A 17,717-nucleotide genomic window follows, 5' to 3' on the forward strand; every position below is an offset into this window, starting at 1 on the left:
GTTTGATACTGACCCATGGTGAGAAGATGGTACCGGTACGTCGATGATTTGCGAACCAGTTCTTTTTCTGTCTCCAGCCATATCGGCCAATCGTGCAAAGTCGGTGTCCTGATCGGCTAATCGAGCAGATTTTCTCGATTCCAAGAGGCGAACCTCTTCTAAGCGTTTTTGCACCTCGAATGGGGCCTGAAAAAAATACACAAAATGATTGATGATGATAAGGGAGAGAGGAATATGATGATTAATTCATCCTTACACACAATGACAGAAGCATTTAAATATCAACTCTGTTAGTGTAAATGCACACTTCAAAGTAATATAAAATATTTGAATATAATACAGTGTGACCCATTTTTAATGGAAACACCCCCCTAAAAATTTGAAGTTGTAAATCGATATTATCGATATTATCGAAATATCTACGATATTTTTTCTTAGTCGAAAATCGGGATTTTTTATTAGCGATTTAAAAAAAAAAAAAATCTCTACGCCACTGGATTCAGAGTGCCTCTAAACAAGTGTGACCAAAATTTCATGAGAAAATATTCATTATTAACAAAGTTATGACAACTCAAAAATTCGAAAACTCACACAGCTAACAGTTACAAAAAACACCCTATATCAACAGATATAGCCATGAGAATATTTTTTTTATGATTTCAACAATAAAGTGCCGCCAGATGAAAAAAAAAAACAAATAGCGTAAATATTTTTAATGAAAATAACAGAATTACATTCAAGTTTTCACGTAAATTAACTAAAACTAAGACCTAATATTTCAATTTAAATCTTAGTTTCCATGGAAATGATATTACAGTTTGACACTTGTGAAAGATTTAAGTGTACTATTGTCAACAATATTCACCTTTCAGTTCTTCGAATTATTTTGTGTCATGACTGTAAGATTGAGCGTAAGAGAGAAAATTGAAATTGTACGCCTTTCGGGAGATGACGTTAGAAGTGCTAGAGAGGTTTGTAGAGAGTATTTAATGAGTGACATCCAGATCGTCCTCGTATTAGCTGCAGTACGGTAAATAAAATAAATAAAATATTCAATGAAACTGGTGCAGTATCAAAAATGATGTTAAAAAGTAATCCTGTACAAAGACGAAACAGGAATGACAGGAATGATCAAATCATTTTAGATTATTTCGGAAATAATCCTAATACCAGTATAAGGAATGCCACTTTAGATTTGAATATTCCACGAGAAACTATTCGGAGATGTCTCAAGGCGAAGAATATTAAACCTTTCAAGCCAAAATTTTTACACACACTTCAAGAAGGCGACGAAGCAAGACGCCTGGAATATTGTTTATGGGCCCAAGGGGAATATTTAAACGATAGAAATTTCCTAAAAAATATTTTATATACCGACGAAGCCACTTTCACCACAGATGGAGAGTAGTGTCATCACAGAATTGTCGCTATTGGGCAGCGGATAATACTAACGGGGTAATAAACTGTAAAAGCCAGTATTCCCAAAAAATCAACGTCTGGTATGGGATATTGAACGAACGAATTATTGGCCCTTTCTTTTTTGAGGAAAACATTAATGCGCAGAGGTTTCTAGAATTTTTAAACACAGAGTTTTGGGATGCTATTCACGAGCTGCCAATCGATGAACGATCAAATTTAATTGTCCAGTTAGATGAGTGTTCAGTTCATTATGCCAGAGCTGTGAGGCAATGGCTTAACGAACATTTTCCAAACCGATGGATAGGCCGTGGTAGTCCGTTTATAGAGTGGCCACCCAGATCTCCAGACCTCACAGTTTTGGACTTTTTTCTCTGGGGACTTCTCACACAAAAGGTTTACAAAAACCGCTCAAGAGATAGAAATGAACTTTGTGCAAGAATTCGACAGGTATGTGCAGATATTAGCCCTCAAGAACTAAGGAACGTAATCAGAAACATTCGTAATCGCTACGACACATGTATCGAAATACTTGGTAGATTAGTAGAGGCTACTAGAATATGAGTTAGAATTAATTGTTGCACTGAATCGAAACATTTCAATAATTAGTTATCAGTTACGTTTATGAAAATTTATTGCTTCATTGTTGGTTGAATTGTGTGAATGTAATTCCGTTATTTTCATCAAAAATATTTACGCTATTTGTTTTTTTTTTTCATCTGGCGGCACTTTATTGTTGAAATCATAAAAAATGATATACCGTGACTGATAGCTGTGTGAGTTTTCGAATTTTTGAGTTGTCATAACTTTGTTAATAATGAATATTTTTTCATGAAATTTTGGTCACACCTATTTAGAGGCACTCTGAATTCACTGGCATAGTGATTTTTTCAATAAAAAAATCGCTAATGAAAAATCCCGATTTTCGACTAAGAAAAAATATCGTAGTAGTGTTTCCATTAAAAATGGGTCACACTGTATATTAATCATCATTTCTGCAATGCATACAAGTGACTAAATGTTGGAGACTAGACAGCATTTACAAGAGGTGTCAGTATCAATATTTTGACAGGTAGTAATAATTTTCGGAACCTAATAAGATATCCTATATCAATCCCAAAATTTGGATTGATTTTCAAAAAATTGCTTTAGGCAAACGTCTATGTCACAGGAATTAATCAGGTTATTATAGAATCAAGTACTTTACTTGGCAACATTTCGAAAATTATCGATTAACACACTTGGTGAACTCAGGATAAAACCCTTGCATATAAAACGACAATTTCTTGAATCAATATTCATTTTTATCATTATTGTTGTAAATCATCCTCGAAAGAAAATAACGCCAGCCGCCAAAATAAACTAAACGTGACACATGAGATTTCAAATAATCAATAATGTGCGTTACTCGCATTGTACAATGAAACTACTGTCGAAAATTCGATTAAACATGAATGTAGTTATAGAAAAAAATAATTTAAAACCAAAAAACAGTCTTCAAATGAAGATTATGATAATAGATTTATCTAAACTATATCCATCCAATAAACGAAGAAACCAAAACAAAGAAGGATTAGTGATCAACGTATGATCACCACGCACATTTGCATCCATTGGGTGAAATAAACGAGCCTCCTTACGCTGACGAATCAAATTTAACTGCAATCGGCTAGCGGAATTCATTCTTATAGTCACAGCTAATTTGTGTTCCTATACTCCACCTAAAAAAAAATCCTATACCCAGCAGCATATTACTTATTTAAAAAAATCGATCGTTCCTTAGTGCGACTCTGTACAAGCAGCCTTGTCTGGGATATCAAATGCACTATGCATGGTAATGTTCTGGCCACTCCATTGCTTAGATGGACAGAGTATATATTTTTTAACATATCGCAGGTTTTCTTCCTTTCATTGCTGAACTGCGAAGATGATAGTTCGTTCCATTCAAATTCTAGGCGTTTATAAGTGGAAGACGAATTTAACATATGACTCTCACTGGTTTATATTTGTATATATGCAAAGATTGATACAGGATGACGCGATGAGGATCAAATGAGGTCACTACAACAGCATATTTATCATAAAAATGCAATCAGGCATGTTTTTACAACATATGATATAACCGCGTTTATTGGATTTCAAACAAATGCTGTCGCCAAGCTGGCTGGCAGTTTTCGAACTGATAATCGTTGTTAACAATTGCAATCAAATAAATAATAAATTCAGCCAAATGAAGTAAAGAATGTTCGCTGCTTCATTTTGAAATATTATCTGGTCATATCAGTGGAATTCATATTAACCTGCTCAATTAGCATTTTTCACATAACTAAACAAATTAACAAGTTAATATTATATTATATTATATATACCTAAATTCACTTTTAAAATCTACACAAGTAGAAATTTCCAAAGAATTCTTTACAATTTGAAGTTGGCAACAGCTTTTATCACTAGAACCACGGACATATGTCATGTCAACTATCTGTCAATCCTTACCAAATGAAACGTTTTGTGAAATTTCGACATGTGACATTATTCTTCTTCAAAACAATTTTAAACTGTAACGTTTTTCATCAAATATTTTATCCAATATCAGACATCCTTTCCCCATTTTTATAAATGTATTGTATTAATGCTCATCCAACATGTTGTGTCCAATATTTTACATAACCATCGTATGAAACATCCTCAAAAAGTTGTAAGTCTAACCATTCATATTTATATATTAATATTACTTACACCCTCAAATTGTAGCATCCCTGATTATGGAAACAATTTATTAAATTTCCGAAAGCTTGGACAAACTTTAAAGAGTACTCTTTCATTTGCTGCTAAGCCCCACTATTTGTTAGTTCCATATATATATATATATATCGGTTGATAGCTGTTTCAGCCTATTGGGCATCGTCAGTACCGGGCAGGCGGTCCTCGATTGAAGACAAAATGAGAAAAAACCAAGAAAGTACTTGATAAAAATAGCTGCGTAAACGCAAGCGAAACATAAGTGGAACCACCTATTGGTGTGACACCCAAGTCAACTTGCCAAGTTTCTTATGTCAGTGTTGGTGGTTTGACCAATCAACCGACAACTGCGGTAGCAGAAATTTGGGAAGCTAACCTGGAATGCCATCGGAAAACGAATCTACATGTTTCTAGAAATGATATGAAATCTATTTATCTTGATTTGCATGGAATTATTTCAAAGCAACTTGACTGCATTAACCTTTTTCGATTTCATATTATTTCTAGAAAAATGTGGATTTGCATTCCAGGTTAGCTTCCCAATTTCTGCTACCGCAGTTGTCGGTTGATTCGTCAAACCACCACCACTGTTTTTCGAGTTTGGAAGCCGTGGATTTTTGGAATTTCTTCCTGAAGTGGCTAGCTTCTTCAGAGGTTTAATCATCTTGCTTGCTGTCCGATGACAAACTTTTTAGCTTCATCGGACAGCAAGCCAAGATGGTTAAACCTCTGAAGAAACTAGCCACTTCAGGAAGAAATTCCAAAAATCCACGGCTTTCAAACTCGAAAAACAGTGACACTGAAAACCTCAGCCGCGAAAGTCTAAGCCATTTTGTTCAATAGTACAATTGAAGTGAAAGTTGTACATAATTCATGCTCCAGAATAGATATTTTTGTTAACTGCCACTGCTTTTATTATCAGCTCTGATAAGTATATTCCAATAATTGAAAATCTATTGCGGCAGTTGTATCGCCAACAGCATATGCAGAAATAACTTCTGTGAAGAATCCTGCACTGACACCTGTCGGATATAATTCAAAACCCTTCATGGTATTAGCCAGGGAAGTAGTTGTTTTCAGATAGGTATCAGTCCATCAACCTACAGTGTAGGGAGTTCCGACTCGCCTGAACAAATTGTTCCTTTGGATGATTTGATTTTCATGACATTTTTGAAGATACATTTGAGAAGTCAAAATTCATTGCTTTCCAAAAAAACTATTTTTTCTCATTTCATTTGGCTAATTAGTCCAATCTTTATTCAATGTAGACTTACCAACTTTGAGTACTGCGGTACATTTAATTAATATAGTCTATAAGTTATAAAATAAATAATAATGTTTTCTCTTATATCAGAACGTTTCACCCATCACGTTGATATCATCAGAATATGACCTGAACTATTTAAAAAGAAGTTTTTATCACCTAATGGCGCCAAAGTGGTTCGTTAATTGCATTTGCAAAAACATTTCACAGTTTTAGTGTGGAGATATTTCTTAAGCAAGATGTTCCCTTTCTACTATCCGGTGATTATGAATCATTTTTGAGCAAAGAAATGGTGGAAATTTATTTTTTTATTAGTTCACAGAGAGTGTTCAAGCTAAACAAAAACAGAGCAGCCGTTGTTAAGAATGTTGACGTAGATTTAAGGAAAACGGAAGGACTCGTCGATTTTTTATCGAAGGGGGCCCCTCTCTCTTAAACTGCCACTCCACTTCCACTCTCCCCTGAAGGCGACAATTGCCCCAAAATTATCCCAGGGCATGGGGTCATGCCCTGGAATAGTGTTTTTTTACAGAAGTCTTAAAATTTTTATATTCCACCTAATTATTATATAGAAAATTACTTTTGATAATCATAATTCATGTAGTTATTCACTACACTTGTTGATTGAATGCTCTAACTGATGAGACCTTGCGTCAACACAATATTGAATATGTTCAAAACGTCCTTGCAGTACGATAAACTATTGAATTTGCTTATCGAGTAATGATTATTTTACATTCCGGCTTGATGGTGTTGTCTCTACGAAGCCCGTTCAGACCTATTCGTTCTTCATTGCTGATGTTAGATGTTGGAACAGGTTTTCGATCCAGCTGTTTTCTGATTCTCTATCTGAATTTTTCTACCTCAGTCTGGTCATTTGTATGGACTACCTAAAATCCACAAGAAGGATGTTCCGCACAGACCGATCGTTAGCTCCAGAGATTCAGCCACTCACAACTTGTCCAGATTTCTACTACCGATAATTAAACCACTACAAGAAAAAACACCATCTTTTGTGGAACATTCAAAGCATTTTGCAAAGCAATCGAAATCAAAGAGCAGGATCAACTGATCAGTTTCGACGTGGAAAGCCTCTACACTACACCAACGTCCCTGCCGAAGAAGCACTTCAAATCATACAGAGGAAGCTAACCGAAGATGGGAACCTAAAAGATAGAACAAACTTACCGATACAAGTAATTATGGAATTACTAGGATGCTGTGTATGAAACTGCTACTTCCAACTAAAGGACGAATTCTTTACGCAAGATAAGGGACTGCCAATGGGATCGCCACTTTCACCGGTTATAGCTAATATATATATATGGAGTGGTTTGAAACTCTGGCCATTGAAGAAACCCACAAGAAGCCACGAGTCTCGTTGAGGTACGTGGATGACACCTTCATAATATGGAACCATGGGAATGCACATCAAGACCGTAAGTCCTTCCATCACTTTCACAATAGAGTAGAAAATTCACAACAAATTGCCATTTTCAGACGTATTGATGAAGAGGACCGATACCAATTGGGAAACATCTGTATACCGAAAACCCACTCACACGGGACATTATCTGAACCAAGAATCCAATCACCATCAATCGACTAAGAGAGGAATCGTCAAGACTCCAGTAGACCGTGCTTTTTGGTTCTGTAATACCAAGAAAGGTCTCGAAAAGGAACTAGTCATCATCAAAAATGACCTTCAACGGAATGGTTACTCCAAAGTGATGGAACAGACTTCAGCTAGAAGACACCAAGAGCCTCACAAGGAAGAGAAGCCGCCACAGCCAGTACTTGTACTTCCTTACATCGGAGGATCGTCAGAGAGGGTAAAAAAAATTGGGTCCAAGTATAACATCAGAATCTGCTTCAGATCTGGGAACACTATCCGTAGCAGCCTTACGAAAACCAGGCCACCAAACGCGGACTGCGATTCCATGAATTGCATTTACCGGATATCCTGCGAGTGCGGGGAATCATACATCGATGAAACTAAGAGGCCATTGAAAGTTCGCCAACCAAAAGAAGCACACACTCATCAACATAACATCAAGTGGGCTCAAGCTGAAATAATCTACAAGGAAGAACACTGGTTTAGGAGAAGCCGCATATATGTTGTCCAACAACACATTTAGACAAGCTAGCGTAGAGATACGCAACATATGGAAACCTCTAATCAAGCGGAACACGACCAACTCCCACCAAACGGTCAGCTCCAGCTAAAAACTGATGAAGCGGAAAGAGGGGATAGGTGAAAGCACTCGAATGATCTATAAATAGTCAGATCTCGGAGAAATAAGTCCAGTTATCACCCGAAGACGATTGTGGATATTAACAATCGAAACGTCGTGGAGTAACTTGGTTTGGAATCTTAAAATTTTTCAATTGTTATTTCTTGTAAATATTTTTTTAAATTTTAATCTTTTGTTATCAGTTCAATTTTTTGGTTGTTGCTTGTATTTTATTTCATTGTAATTTCAGTTATTTCGCTTGAATTGTTATTTTTCAGCTAATCCTTTTTAATTTTTTACAGACTCTTTCAGGGATTTCAAATGAATTTATATTATATTAGACAATGGAAGTCCGAACTAATGAAATGCACCGAACTATTGATTCTATCTTCCTATTCTACGCCTTCATATAATTGACTTTAATGAAAGTTTTTTCAGATGAAATTTTCGTAACTTTTTGACTAGATCATTTTAACAAGCCACTTAAAGCACCACTAGTTGATGACCAAGTGTAGTCATCAGTAGTTGAAAATTTTTGTTCAGCTAATATACTTTTTCTAATTTAATCTATTTTAGGAATAATCAATATCAAAAGCACAAGTCCGTAGGCGTAGAATAAGTCCATCGTCTAACCGGCTTTATTTTAAACATAGCCGCAGTTTGCCGTCATGTATTGCGTAAGTGTGTTATTCTATCGCTGTAATCAATTAGTCAGCTGGGTAACAAATGAAACGCGTCGAGTCGCTTTGACGTGCAGTGGACTGACTGAATGCTAAAATGTTATTGTTTGAAAGATATGACGTCAAGCTACAGGCACCTCCTTTATTAATATTCAAATGAAATCAGAATTATGGTTTAGAAATTGTAAAACCGTAAAGGGTGAGAGAACTGTTAGTAATTGAGTTTTTTAATCGAATTTTCAGAATTTCCTTTAGTAGTAATCATTCGTGCGAAACATTTCATTGGCGATCGTGTTAGTATTTATTATGAATATCGACATCGTGCAATAATAATAGGGGAGCCCAAGCGGGAATTTCGGGATTTACTAAAGCGCGGCAGGTGAATATACAGGGGGATACCTTGTACCCGGTTAAGTACCTCCACCAAATATGAGCCCCAAATATAAGGCCGCCTGTGAGGGATAAAGGATCAGATTAGTAAAGAGAAATTGATCATCAGAAATTCTCGAGCGCGTCAGATTAAGGTAGGGTGAGTTAATTACCTGCTAAAAAGGGTATATTCCAATAATCTGACAATTTGAGAGTGATGTAAAGAAAGGGGAGGGCAGCAAAGTTGTAAAAAATAACGTCATTTTGAAATTCTCGAGCGTAGCTAATTTTTTTATATTTTGAAGGAAATAATTCAAGGATAACGAAAAATATATAATCTGACGATTTCCGCAAGCCGAAATAACAAAAATAACGTCGATAAAGTTTAATGCGTGCAGCTGTATGATACCTATATTTCCCTCTCCAAGTTTATATTCCTCTATTCTTTATTCACTTTTTCTCTATCTAATATCTACACTCCCTCCACACTCTGAATTCTATTGCTATGTTTTTTACAACTTTTATTTGTAACTAACGTTACTGCAGTTTCGTCCTATAAGGACATTTTCAAACTTATACAATATATAAGGACATTTTCAAACTTATACAATATTCAGTTTGAAAATGTCCTTATAGGATGAAACTGCAGTAACGTTAGTTACAAATAAAAGTGGTAAAAAACATAGAAAGTTTAATTTCTCTTTTCTTCATTAATTAATCAATTGATTATAAAAAATTAAATTTTTTGAGCATTAAAAAAATTATTTTCTTATAAATACAAGTATTCTACTTAAAAAACATACACTTATTTATGTGCATGCTATTTCCTGAGCTTTTCAATTAAGTTAAATGAATTTAAAAAAAAATAAAAAAAATATTGTTTTTGTCAGATTAAGCGAATCCTTCTAGATAATCGTCAGATTATGAGACAACACGTCTAAAACATAAAGATGAACCATATATATCTTAATCTGACACCCTTGAATATTTCAAAATAGCGATTTTTTTTTTGCACATTATAATAATGACCGCGAGTTTGCGTCAGATCGAAATCGTCAGATTGTTGAATGAGAGCTTTTTTTGTTGCACTCAACACCCCCTTAGAAAAATAAGTAGGGCATTGATGCTATTAATATCTGACGCGCTCGAGTGTTTCCATGCAACAGTATTTTTTTACATACTTAAAAATCTATAGCCGCTTCCCCCACCGATGGAAAGGTATATATTATATAACATTTTTTTCTTCTTATCATCTAAGCTTTGCAACCTAATATGTCTCAATGACGCTCGAGTAAATCCCCATTTTGTATCGTGGGCTCCCCTACTATAACAAACACTTGACTGAAATAAGTCAACTACACTACTAAGTAATATTTTGGATTTTATTTGGATTATTTTCAAATCGAGTGGGACCATGAGACCCTCCACTGAATCACCCGTTAGCTTTACAACAAACTGATGTTTGGCGTCTTCAGAAATTACAAAATAGTTGTAACCGATTTTCATATGGAATCCGTAAATACGATCACATAAGCTCATCCTTTGAGAATTCTGGTTGGCTGAAACTTACCTTCACACATGAAATTTTGCAGAAGGCAACTTTACCTTATCTTTGTGATGAACTCACTAAATACCTCAATAATACTAGTCGCAATCGGCATCTCTTGCTCATATCACATCACAATTCAGCTTTTTTTTCTGATTGATTCTGATGTTACTTGATGAAGATCCATTGTAATCCATAGATCCACGATGTGATCTTCACAAACTTTATTTTCAAAAATGTTTCATGTTTCGCTATTACAGTAGCTTTTTCATAGTGAATGACATACTGAAAGGTAATTCTATTATACAGGGTGTTAATTAAGTATGTAATTTATTAGACGATTGTTTAGGTAATTTTAAGACGAAATGTTCATATAAACATGGGTCCGCAAATCCTTCGCATCAATGATGCGGCGGCTAGACGGTTGTATTGAAGCCGAAGGAGGCCATTTCCAACACTTAATTTAGTGCAATTCGTTAGTCTAGATGTCAATGTTATTCAATATTTGTTGTTATTGTTACATATTTAGTAATGAAAAATTGTAAAAATAATAATTTCCAAAAATATAATTCCCGTATTATTCCTTGTGAGGTCCAGGGATATGCAATTAGGTCGACTTTTCTTGAAAACTGAGCAAGATACGAAAAAAATTAAGAGACAAAAAAGTTGTATTTCTAATCGTCTAATCCAAAGAAATGATAAAAATTGCACAAAAGTCAGTGGCGTACATTTGTAAGTCAAAAATATTCGTTCAAATCCTGCTCGAGACGCCACTGGACTTTATAAATTGAATCACGTTCGGGTTAAATTAGCTCCTTAATGTTATAAATACCATTGCCAAATTACAACAAAATTAGGTAAAGGATATTTAAGATATTTACGAATAACTTTTTTTTATTTTTATTTCAACACCCTGTATCTTGAGAACGAAGGATTCGCGCCCCACGTTCATAGGAACATTTCGTCTTAAAATTATCTAAAGAATCGTCTGTCAAATTTATGGTACATACTTAATTAACACCCTGTATACTCTAATTTTTATTTATCCCACGTAATCATAAGAGAAACATACCTACCCAGTTACTTCATAACTTAATAAGGTAGATCATAACTACCTAGAGCATCTACTCAACTGATTAACGGAAAAACAGATTAAAAAAAAAATTTATATACATAAACAAATTATGATTACCCAAAGTATATTTAGTCTGAGTCACAATATCCTTTTTTTGGAACTTCTGTCCAAGGGCACCGAAAATTATGATCCAGGCCTCATTCGATTCGAAAAGAAAAATTTCAAGAGAGGCTCGAAAAAAATGCAAAAGTTAAAAACAATTCAGTAAAAAATACCTTTTTTTAAATTTATATTTCCTTTATTTATTTAATAAACAATTTGTTTAAAAAAAATAATTTTCACTATATATTTTTTTAAATACTACAAAAAAACAAAAACAACTATGTGTCACTTTTTGTGTAAAAAATATTTCTCAATTTTTTAAATATTTTTCAAGAAGCGACACATGGTTGGTTTAGCTTTTTTGGTGATATTTAAAAAAATATATCGTAAAAATGAATTTGTTTAAAATAAATTCTTTATTGAATAAATAAAGAAAATATAAATACAAATTTTTTTCAGAATATCAAAGAGAAATAGAAATTAAGATTTAAAAAAAAATCGTTCCTATTCATATTTTTTTAATTTTTCAAGCAATAAAAATGTATTTTTGAGAAACGATTTTGTTTTCAAAAATCATAATACTCATTACTGATAAAAATCCCACCAAAAAAATTCAATTATCTTATAAACAATGCATTTGTTCATAACAATTTTTTAAACAAATAGAGCTAAAAATTATGAAAAATCATTTTTATGTAACTTTTAACTTTAAATAATAATACAAATGAATTTGAACATTAAAAAAAATTTCATTACTCTAAGTGAATTTTTCACTTTTTAATGTCTTCCATTATTAATAACAAAGTGGAAAATTTCCAAACGATTTTCAAATAAAGCTCCAAGTGAAAAAAAAATTGATGTTTTTAGACAGGCTCCAAGAAGTAAACATTTTTAGGCCTAATATTCGAACTTTTGTCTGAAGGTGGTTGACAATGTTTCGTGGTGCATTTCATTAGTTTATTCATCAACCCGAAGACGATTGTGGATACTAACAATCGAAACGTCGTGAAGTAACTTGGCTTGAAAAAATTTAATTTTAATTTTTGGAGTTTTCCAGGGATTTCCAATCAATTTATATCATATTTGACAAATATTCAAACTTTTATGACACCATTTGTAAAAACGTAAGAGGATAAATACACACATCGGAAAAGTCTAGGGATATTTTTATATCATACTAAATATCATAAAAATAAATGCATGAGGTCGTTTAATTTCGATTAAATTGGTACACTCGACCACCCTGTAGATTTCTATGGGTTGAACAAAGCCTGCAAAAACGGTAACTAATCTTTTATCAAGTTTTTTTACAAACTGTAGGTTTTCGGCTAAAATGAATAATCTGAAAGTGTCGAGTTTGTACATTCTATGCAGTTCTTGCTCAGCAATTAAACTTGAAATATTGTGCTTTAACATGGAACGCCATCACTTACCATTGGCTGAGATGAATAGAGCTGTAGGGCTTCTTCAAGGTGGCATGCGACAAAATGATGTAGCTCTTCGTTTGGGGGTCTCCCAAAGTGTTATCAGTTGATTGTGGCGGCGTTTCCGTGAAACTGGCATTCCAGCCGAACAACATCCAGGGCGAGGACGTGCTACAACTGCAGTTCAAAACCGATTTTTGGTCTTAACCGCAAGAAGACAACCGACAATCACAGCACCTGAGTTGGTTAACGTGTTGCAGCAGACGCACCTGGTAACCATTGGTCGTGATACTGTCAGAAATCGGCTGCATGAAGCAGATCTCCACAACAGAAGGTCACTTAGATGTCCACCTTTGTCGAGAGGCAATCGCGGTAGAAGATTAGAGTGGTGTCAAGAACATCAAAACTGGGATGCAAATGATTGGGCCACAGTTTTGTTTACAGACGAATGCAGATTTGGATTTCATCCAGATTCTCGTCGAGTAAGACTGTGGAGACGACCTGGAAATAATGAACGTTTGAGACACGTCCAGGAAGTCCACACATACAGAGGTGGTACAGTAATGCTATGGGGCGGAATCATGATCGGCGGCAGAACCGATCTCGTTTTTCCAAATCGCTCCCTCACAGCTCGACAGTACCTCGACACCATTCTTCTACCTATCGTCCGTCCGTTTGCTGGTTGCTGTTGGTGATAACTTCCACCTAATGCACGATAATGCTCGTCCACATGACGCGCGTCTAGTGACTGACTGGCTCACCAACGAAGGAGTTGATGTATTGCCATGGCCAGCACAATCACCGGACCTGAATCCCATCGAGCATGTGTGGGACATGCTTCAACGAAGAATTACTCCGCATATGGGGAACATTCACACAACGTTTCAATTGAGAGAGCTTTTAATCGTGCATCGACAATCTCATTTTGTCGATGCACGATAGATGTAGGGCCGTAATAAACCAGCGTGGAGGCCATACTTTGTACTGATTCCAATTTTTTTGTATTATGATTTTTTTTCGGGGTGCCAAAGAAGAGCCATATTTTTTTTTAGTTTTGCTTATATGCGCACTCAGTATTTTTGACCATTTAATACATTTTGTTCATTTAATAAATTTTGTTGTAAGTTACATTCGTTTAATAATCACCCGTCAACTTTTTTTCCCTAAAGCGATCTAAAAAAAATTATTGCCATTTTTAAAAATATCCCTAGACTTTTCCGATGTGTGTATTTGTCAAGTAAGTAATAATTGTATACATTTTTGAAAATCAAAAAAGTTATCTCCGCTTTATTAAACATTGAATTGATATTGAATATTATAAAAATGTTTCATGTATTTGTTTTCAGCGATGGATGTAGAGTTGGAACTTTCTCATTGTGATTTTTTTTTAATTCAGATTTTTTTTTATTTTTACATGGACTGGAAAAAATATCGCCCGATGTAAGTTAGTCTTTTGGCGGCAACTTCACTGGTGTATTTCCATTTTCTTTCAAGTCCTCAAAAGGGTTAAAATGGGAGGAAAGGAATTTCCTCCCATTTTAACAATTTAACCAATTTTGTGTCTCTCCTGTTTTCCGATTTTTCCATGCTGGCTGGCTCTTCTTATCTTGAACCCATTGTATAACAATGTAATTTATAAGTTGTTATCGTGGATGACGTATTCACAGTCTAAAGACAACCGACGATCGGAACTTCGTAACAAAGTGAGAGTGAGATTGTGCCACTTGCTGGTAGGAGGACCGAGAGTGTTCGTCGGTTTGCGTTTCCTGGTGAATTCTGACCGCGCAGTGTTTACTGACGTCGAGGCCGAGCCCCGCTCATTCCTCTGTGGAACCGTTCTGACCCAATTTTGCGGCCTCTTGGTTTTCGTAACGGTGTAACGGCACCTGTGCGTCCAATCTAACTGTGAATTTTCTTTGCTTTTTATGAATCACGCACAAATATCATTGCGGTTCGTGAACTGCTCAGCCTGAGCTGAACAAAGAAGCGTCAGCGATTACAGCGACAGCGGAAATACTTGGCCTAGACGATTATTCAGAGAGAATTTGCGATAAGCCTAGTGTTGATATGACCGCAGTTTCATGTCACCGCAACATAAATAGGTGATTTCCAGAAATTCCATAAGTGGAAAGCCTAAAAAAGCCACCAGTTAAAAACATATTTGTAGGTGGTTGACGGCAATCTAGTTTTCGGTAGATAACGCTCTCGATTTAAGTAGCATTTCCCTGTAGCCTCGATTGTTTCTGGCGAAATGAATGCAGATATTCGTGTAGTCGAAGTAAACGATATTTTGCACTCTTAAAGCTGGCGGCACACTCAAACGCCAAAAAACCCAATCTGTCTAAAATAATCTGTTTTTCCCTTAATCAGCTGTCGCCCCAAACTTGTGCGAGCTAAGGACTAACGAGGTCTTACCTTTCAAGGTGTGATTCCTAACATAGATTCCTACATAGAAATGAACCGGCAGCGATAATAGCTTGTACAGTCGAAGTAACCTTTATTGTGAATACTTAAAGCTATTGGCATCTCAAAGGCCAAAAAAACCAATACAGAGAAATAATGCCGCTGCGAACAAGTCCACGTGGACTGTAGACTTAGCGGTTCGTATTGGATAATTTTTACTAGCCGAGTTTTGATTGGCTGAAGAGTCATAAAATTAAATTTGAAATCATGTTACGGTGACGAATAGAAATCGGGAAATGCGAGGATGGTTATTGCTGTCGTGTTCAGTTCAGGAACTGATCGCGATTTGAGTGTTAAAATTCGATATTGGTGTATTTATAATTACTTAAAATGTTTGTTACCTGTAATTTTGATCAGCATTAACAGGTGTTTTTAATTTTGAAAAGAATTGATTTGTTGTTTTAACATTCTTGTGAGCAATTCTGATATTTGTTTTCTTCAGAACATTAATTAATTTTGAAGTTAAATCTTTTACGTATGGAAGGCTACGGAATTTTTTGTTTGAATCTTGGTTTTCTTGGTTTGTATTAAAGGTTGCCTGAATTAAATTTGTTTTAGTACTAAAAATATAATATCGTTTATAAGATACCTTGCAAAGATTGTGATAAAGTGTATATTGGACAGACCTCAAGACTTCTAAAAGGTCGAATTACGTCTCATAAAAGTGATTGCAGAAGTAATGTTTTATCATGTGCATTATTAGAACATGTAAATTCATTAGACCACCGAATGGACTATACTAATGCTAGTATTTTAGAAATTGAACAAAATTCCTACAAACGTTCTTTTCTAGAAATGATACACATAAATGAAGAATTAAAATCCATGAATAAAAGAACTGACTTGAATGGTCTCAGTCAAATTTATACTTATTTGTTTAAATTAAATAATGATAATCGAAGAAGAAATAGTAATGCTGGATTCATCCAGTATGTAACTGATATAAAACAAATTATTATTTTTATGTTATCAACAAATACTTGTCATTTATTGATTCATGTCACAATTGATTTTCAAAATATTTTGCGTTTCGATTTGCTGCTAATTTTTTATATTAATCTCATGTTGAGTAAATTATATCTGTAACGTTTTATACATATATTTTTACAATCATATATATATATATATATATATATATATATATATATATATATATATATATATATATATATATATATATATATATATGCTAGTAAGTAGTATTTATAAGTATTTTCAATTATCATCCTGTTATTTGAATACCTACTTTCCCACTCATCTATATAAACGAAATATTCATTATAATTCTAAATTCAAAATGTTTTATACATACTACTTATAACAATATTTGATTGATGTTTTTAGGAAGCTCGAACGAAAAATGTCAAATCAAACTCCTAACCAAGAAATATCAAGTTCTGAAAGTTAAATAAAAAAACAATCTCAACTATCACTCAAAAATGTGTTTTTTTGATCTGAAACGTATTGAAGTTCAATTTTATATAATTAGCAGAATATGTCATTGAAATTTTAAATTAGTAACTTTTATTTAGACCTTTTTTCGAAGTTCAATATCTTGTTTTGAAAGGACTGAATAAATCATTCGGTCACTATCGGTTCAAAGTGTTGAATTTTATCCTACAACTTATGAAAACGCGTTGACAAAATTATTTTTTTTTTCGATGCATAAAAGTAATGTTGATTATACCAACTAAAGTCCACATACGTCTTTTGAATCGCAAAAAATGAGGTGTTTAGAATGAAAATGTAATATATTATAGAAATCTTGTTTTCATCATTAGTTATCTCGGGTAGGTGAGGCAAAACTTGTTTATAAATATTACCAGGAAGGACGACTTATACACAGTGTGAAATTATACACAAGTAAAATATTTCTAATATCTTTAACCTTTCACGTATAGTCAGTGGGCATACTTGAAGACTGGCTATAAATCAAATCATCTAAAAGAACAATTTGCTCAGGCCAGTCTCAACACCCTACACAGTAGGTTAATGGACTGACATATATCAGAAAACAACTACTCCCCTGGCTAATACCACGAAGGGCGTTGATTTACTTATGATTTACTTTTACCAATATTATCTTTAGTTCTGCCTTATTTTTTTTGTTCCACCTTCAGGAGTTGATGTAACGTTTTATCATTAAACATAACCATTTACAACTGCCTCGAAATATGTGTTCCGTGGAATACTCAATATTTATTCCATTGACTCTGTTCGAGTGTAAAAAAAAAGGTCATAAATGCGTGATATAAACTTCTGAAGAAAGAATCCATTTAGACAGTAAATAATCAAGAATTGCCCGCAATATTGCTCGGACTTATCATATTAATTTTTTTTTCACATCCATCACACTACACTAAGGCCTGAACTTCAGCTAACATGAAGCTGAATCTAAAAAA

The 17,717-nt window shown here is 34.3% G+C and overlaps 1 protein-coding gene across 1 annotated transcript in view; it reads right to left on the reverse strand.

Annotated features, from left to right (window-relative positions):
- The window catches only part of Glut4EF (Glucose transporter 4 enhancer factor), a 183,370-nt gene that overhangs the window by 106,362 nt on the left and 59,291 nt on the right, over positions 1 to 17,717 (reverse strand). The window contains exon 2 of the mRNA XM_074185883.1: positions 14 to 186. Coding sequence (XP_074041984.1) covers positions 14 to 186 — 173 coding nt within the window. The remainder of the gene's footprint in view (positions 1 to 13; positions 187 to 17,717) is intronic.

The sequence above is a fragment of the Leptinotarsa decemlineata genome, unplaced genomic scaffold, assembly GCF_025532065.1.
Source record: "Leptinotarsa decemlineata unplaced genomic scaffold, Ldec_3_MD MMD2_tig00078363_RagTag_RagTag, whole genome shotgun sequence".
In the NCBI taxonomy this organism is placed as follows: Eukaryota; Metazoa; Arthropoda; class Insecta; order Coleoptera; family Chrysomelidae; genus Leptinotarsa; species Leptinotarsa decemlineata.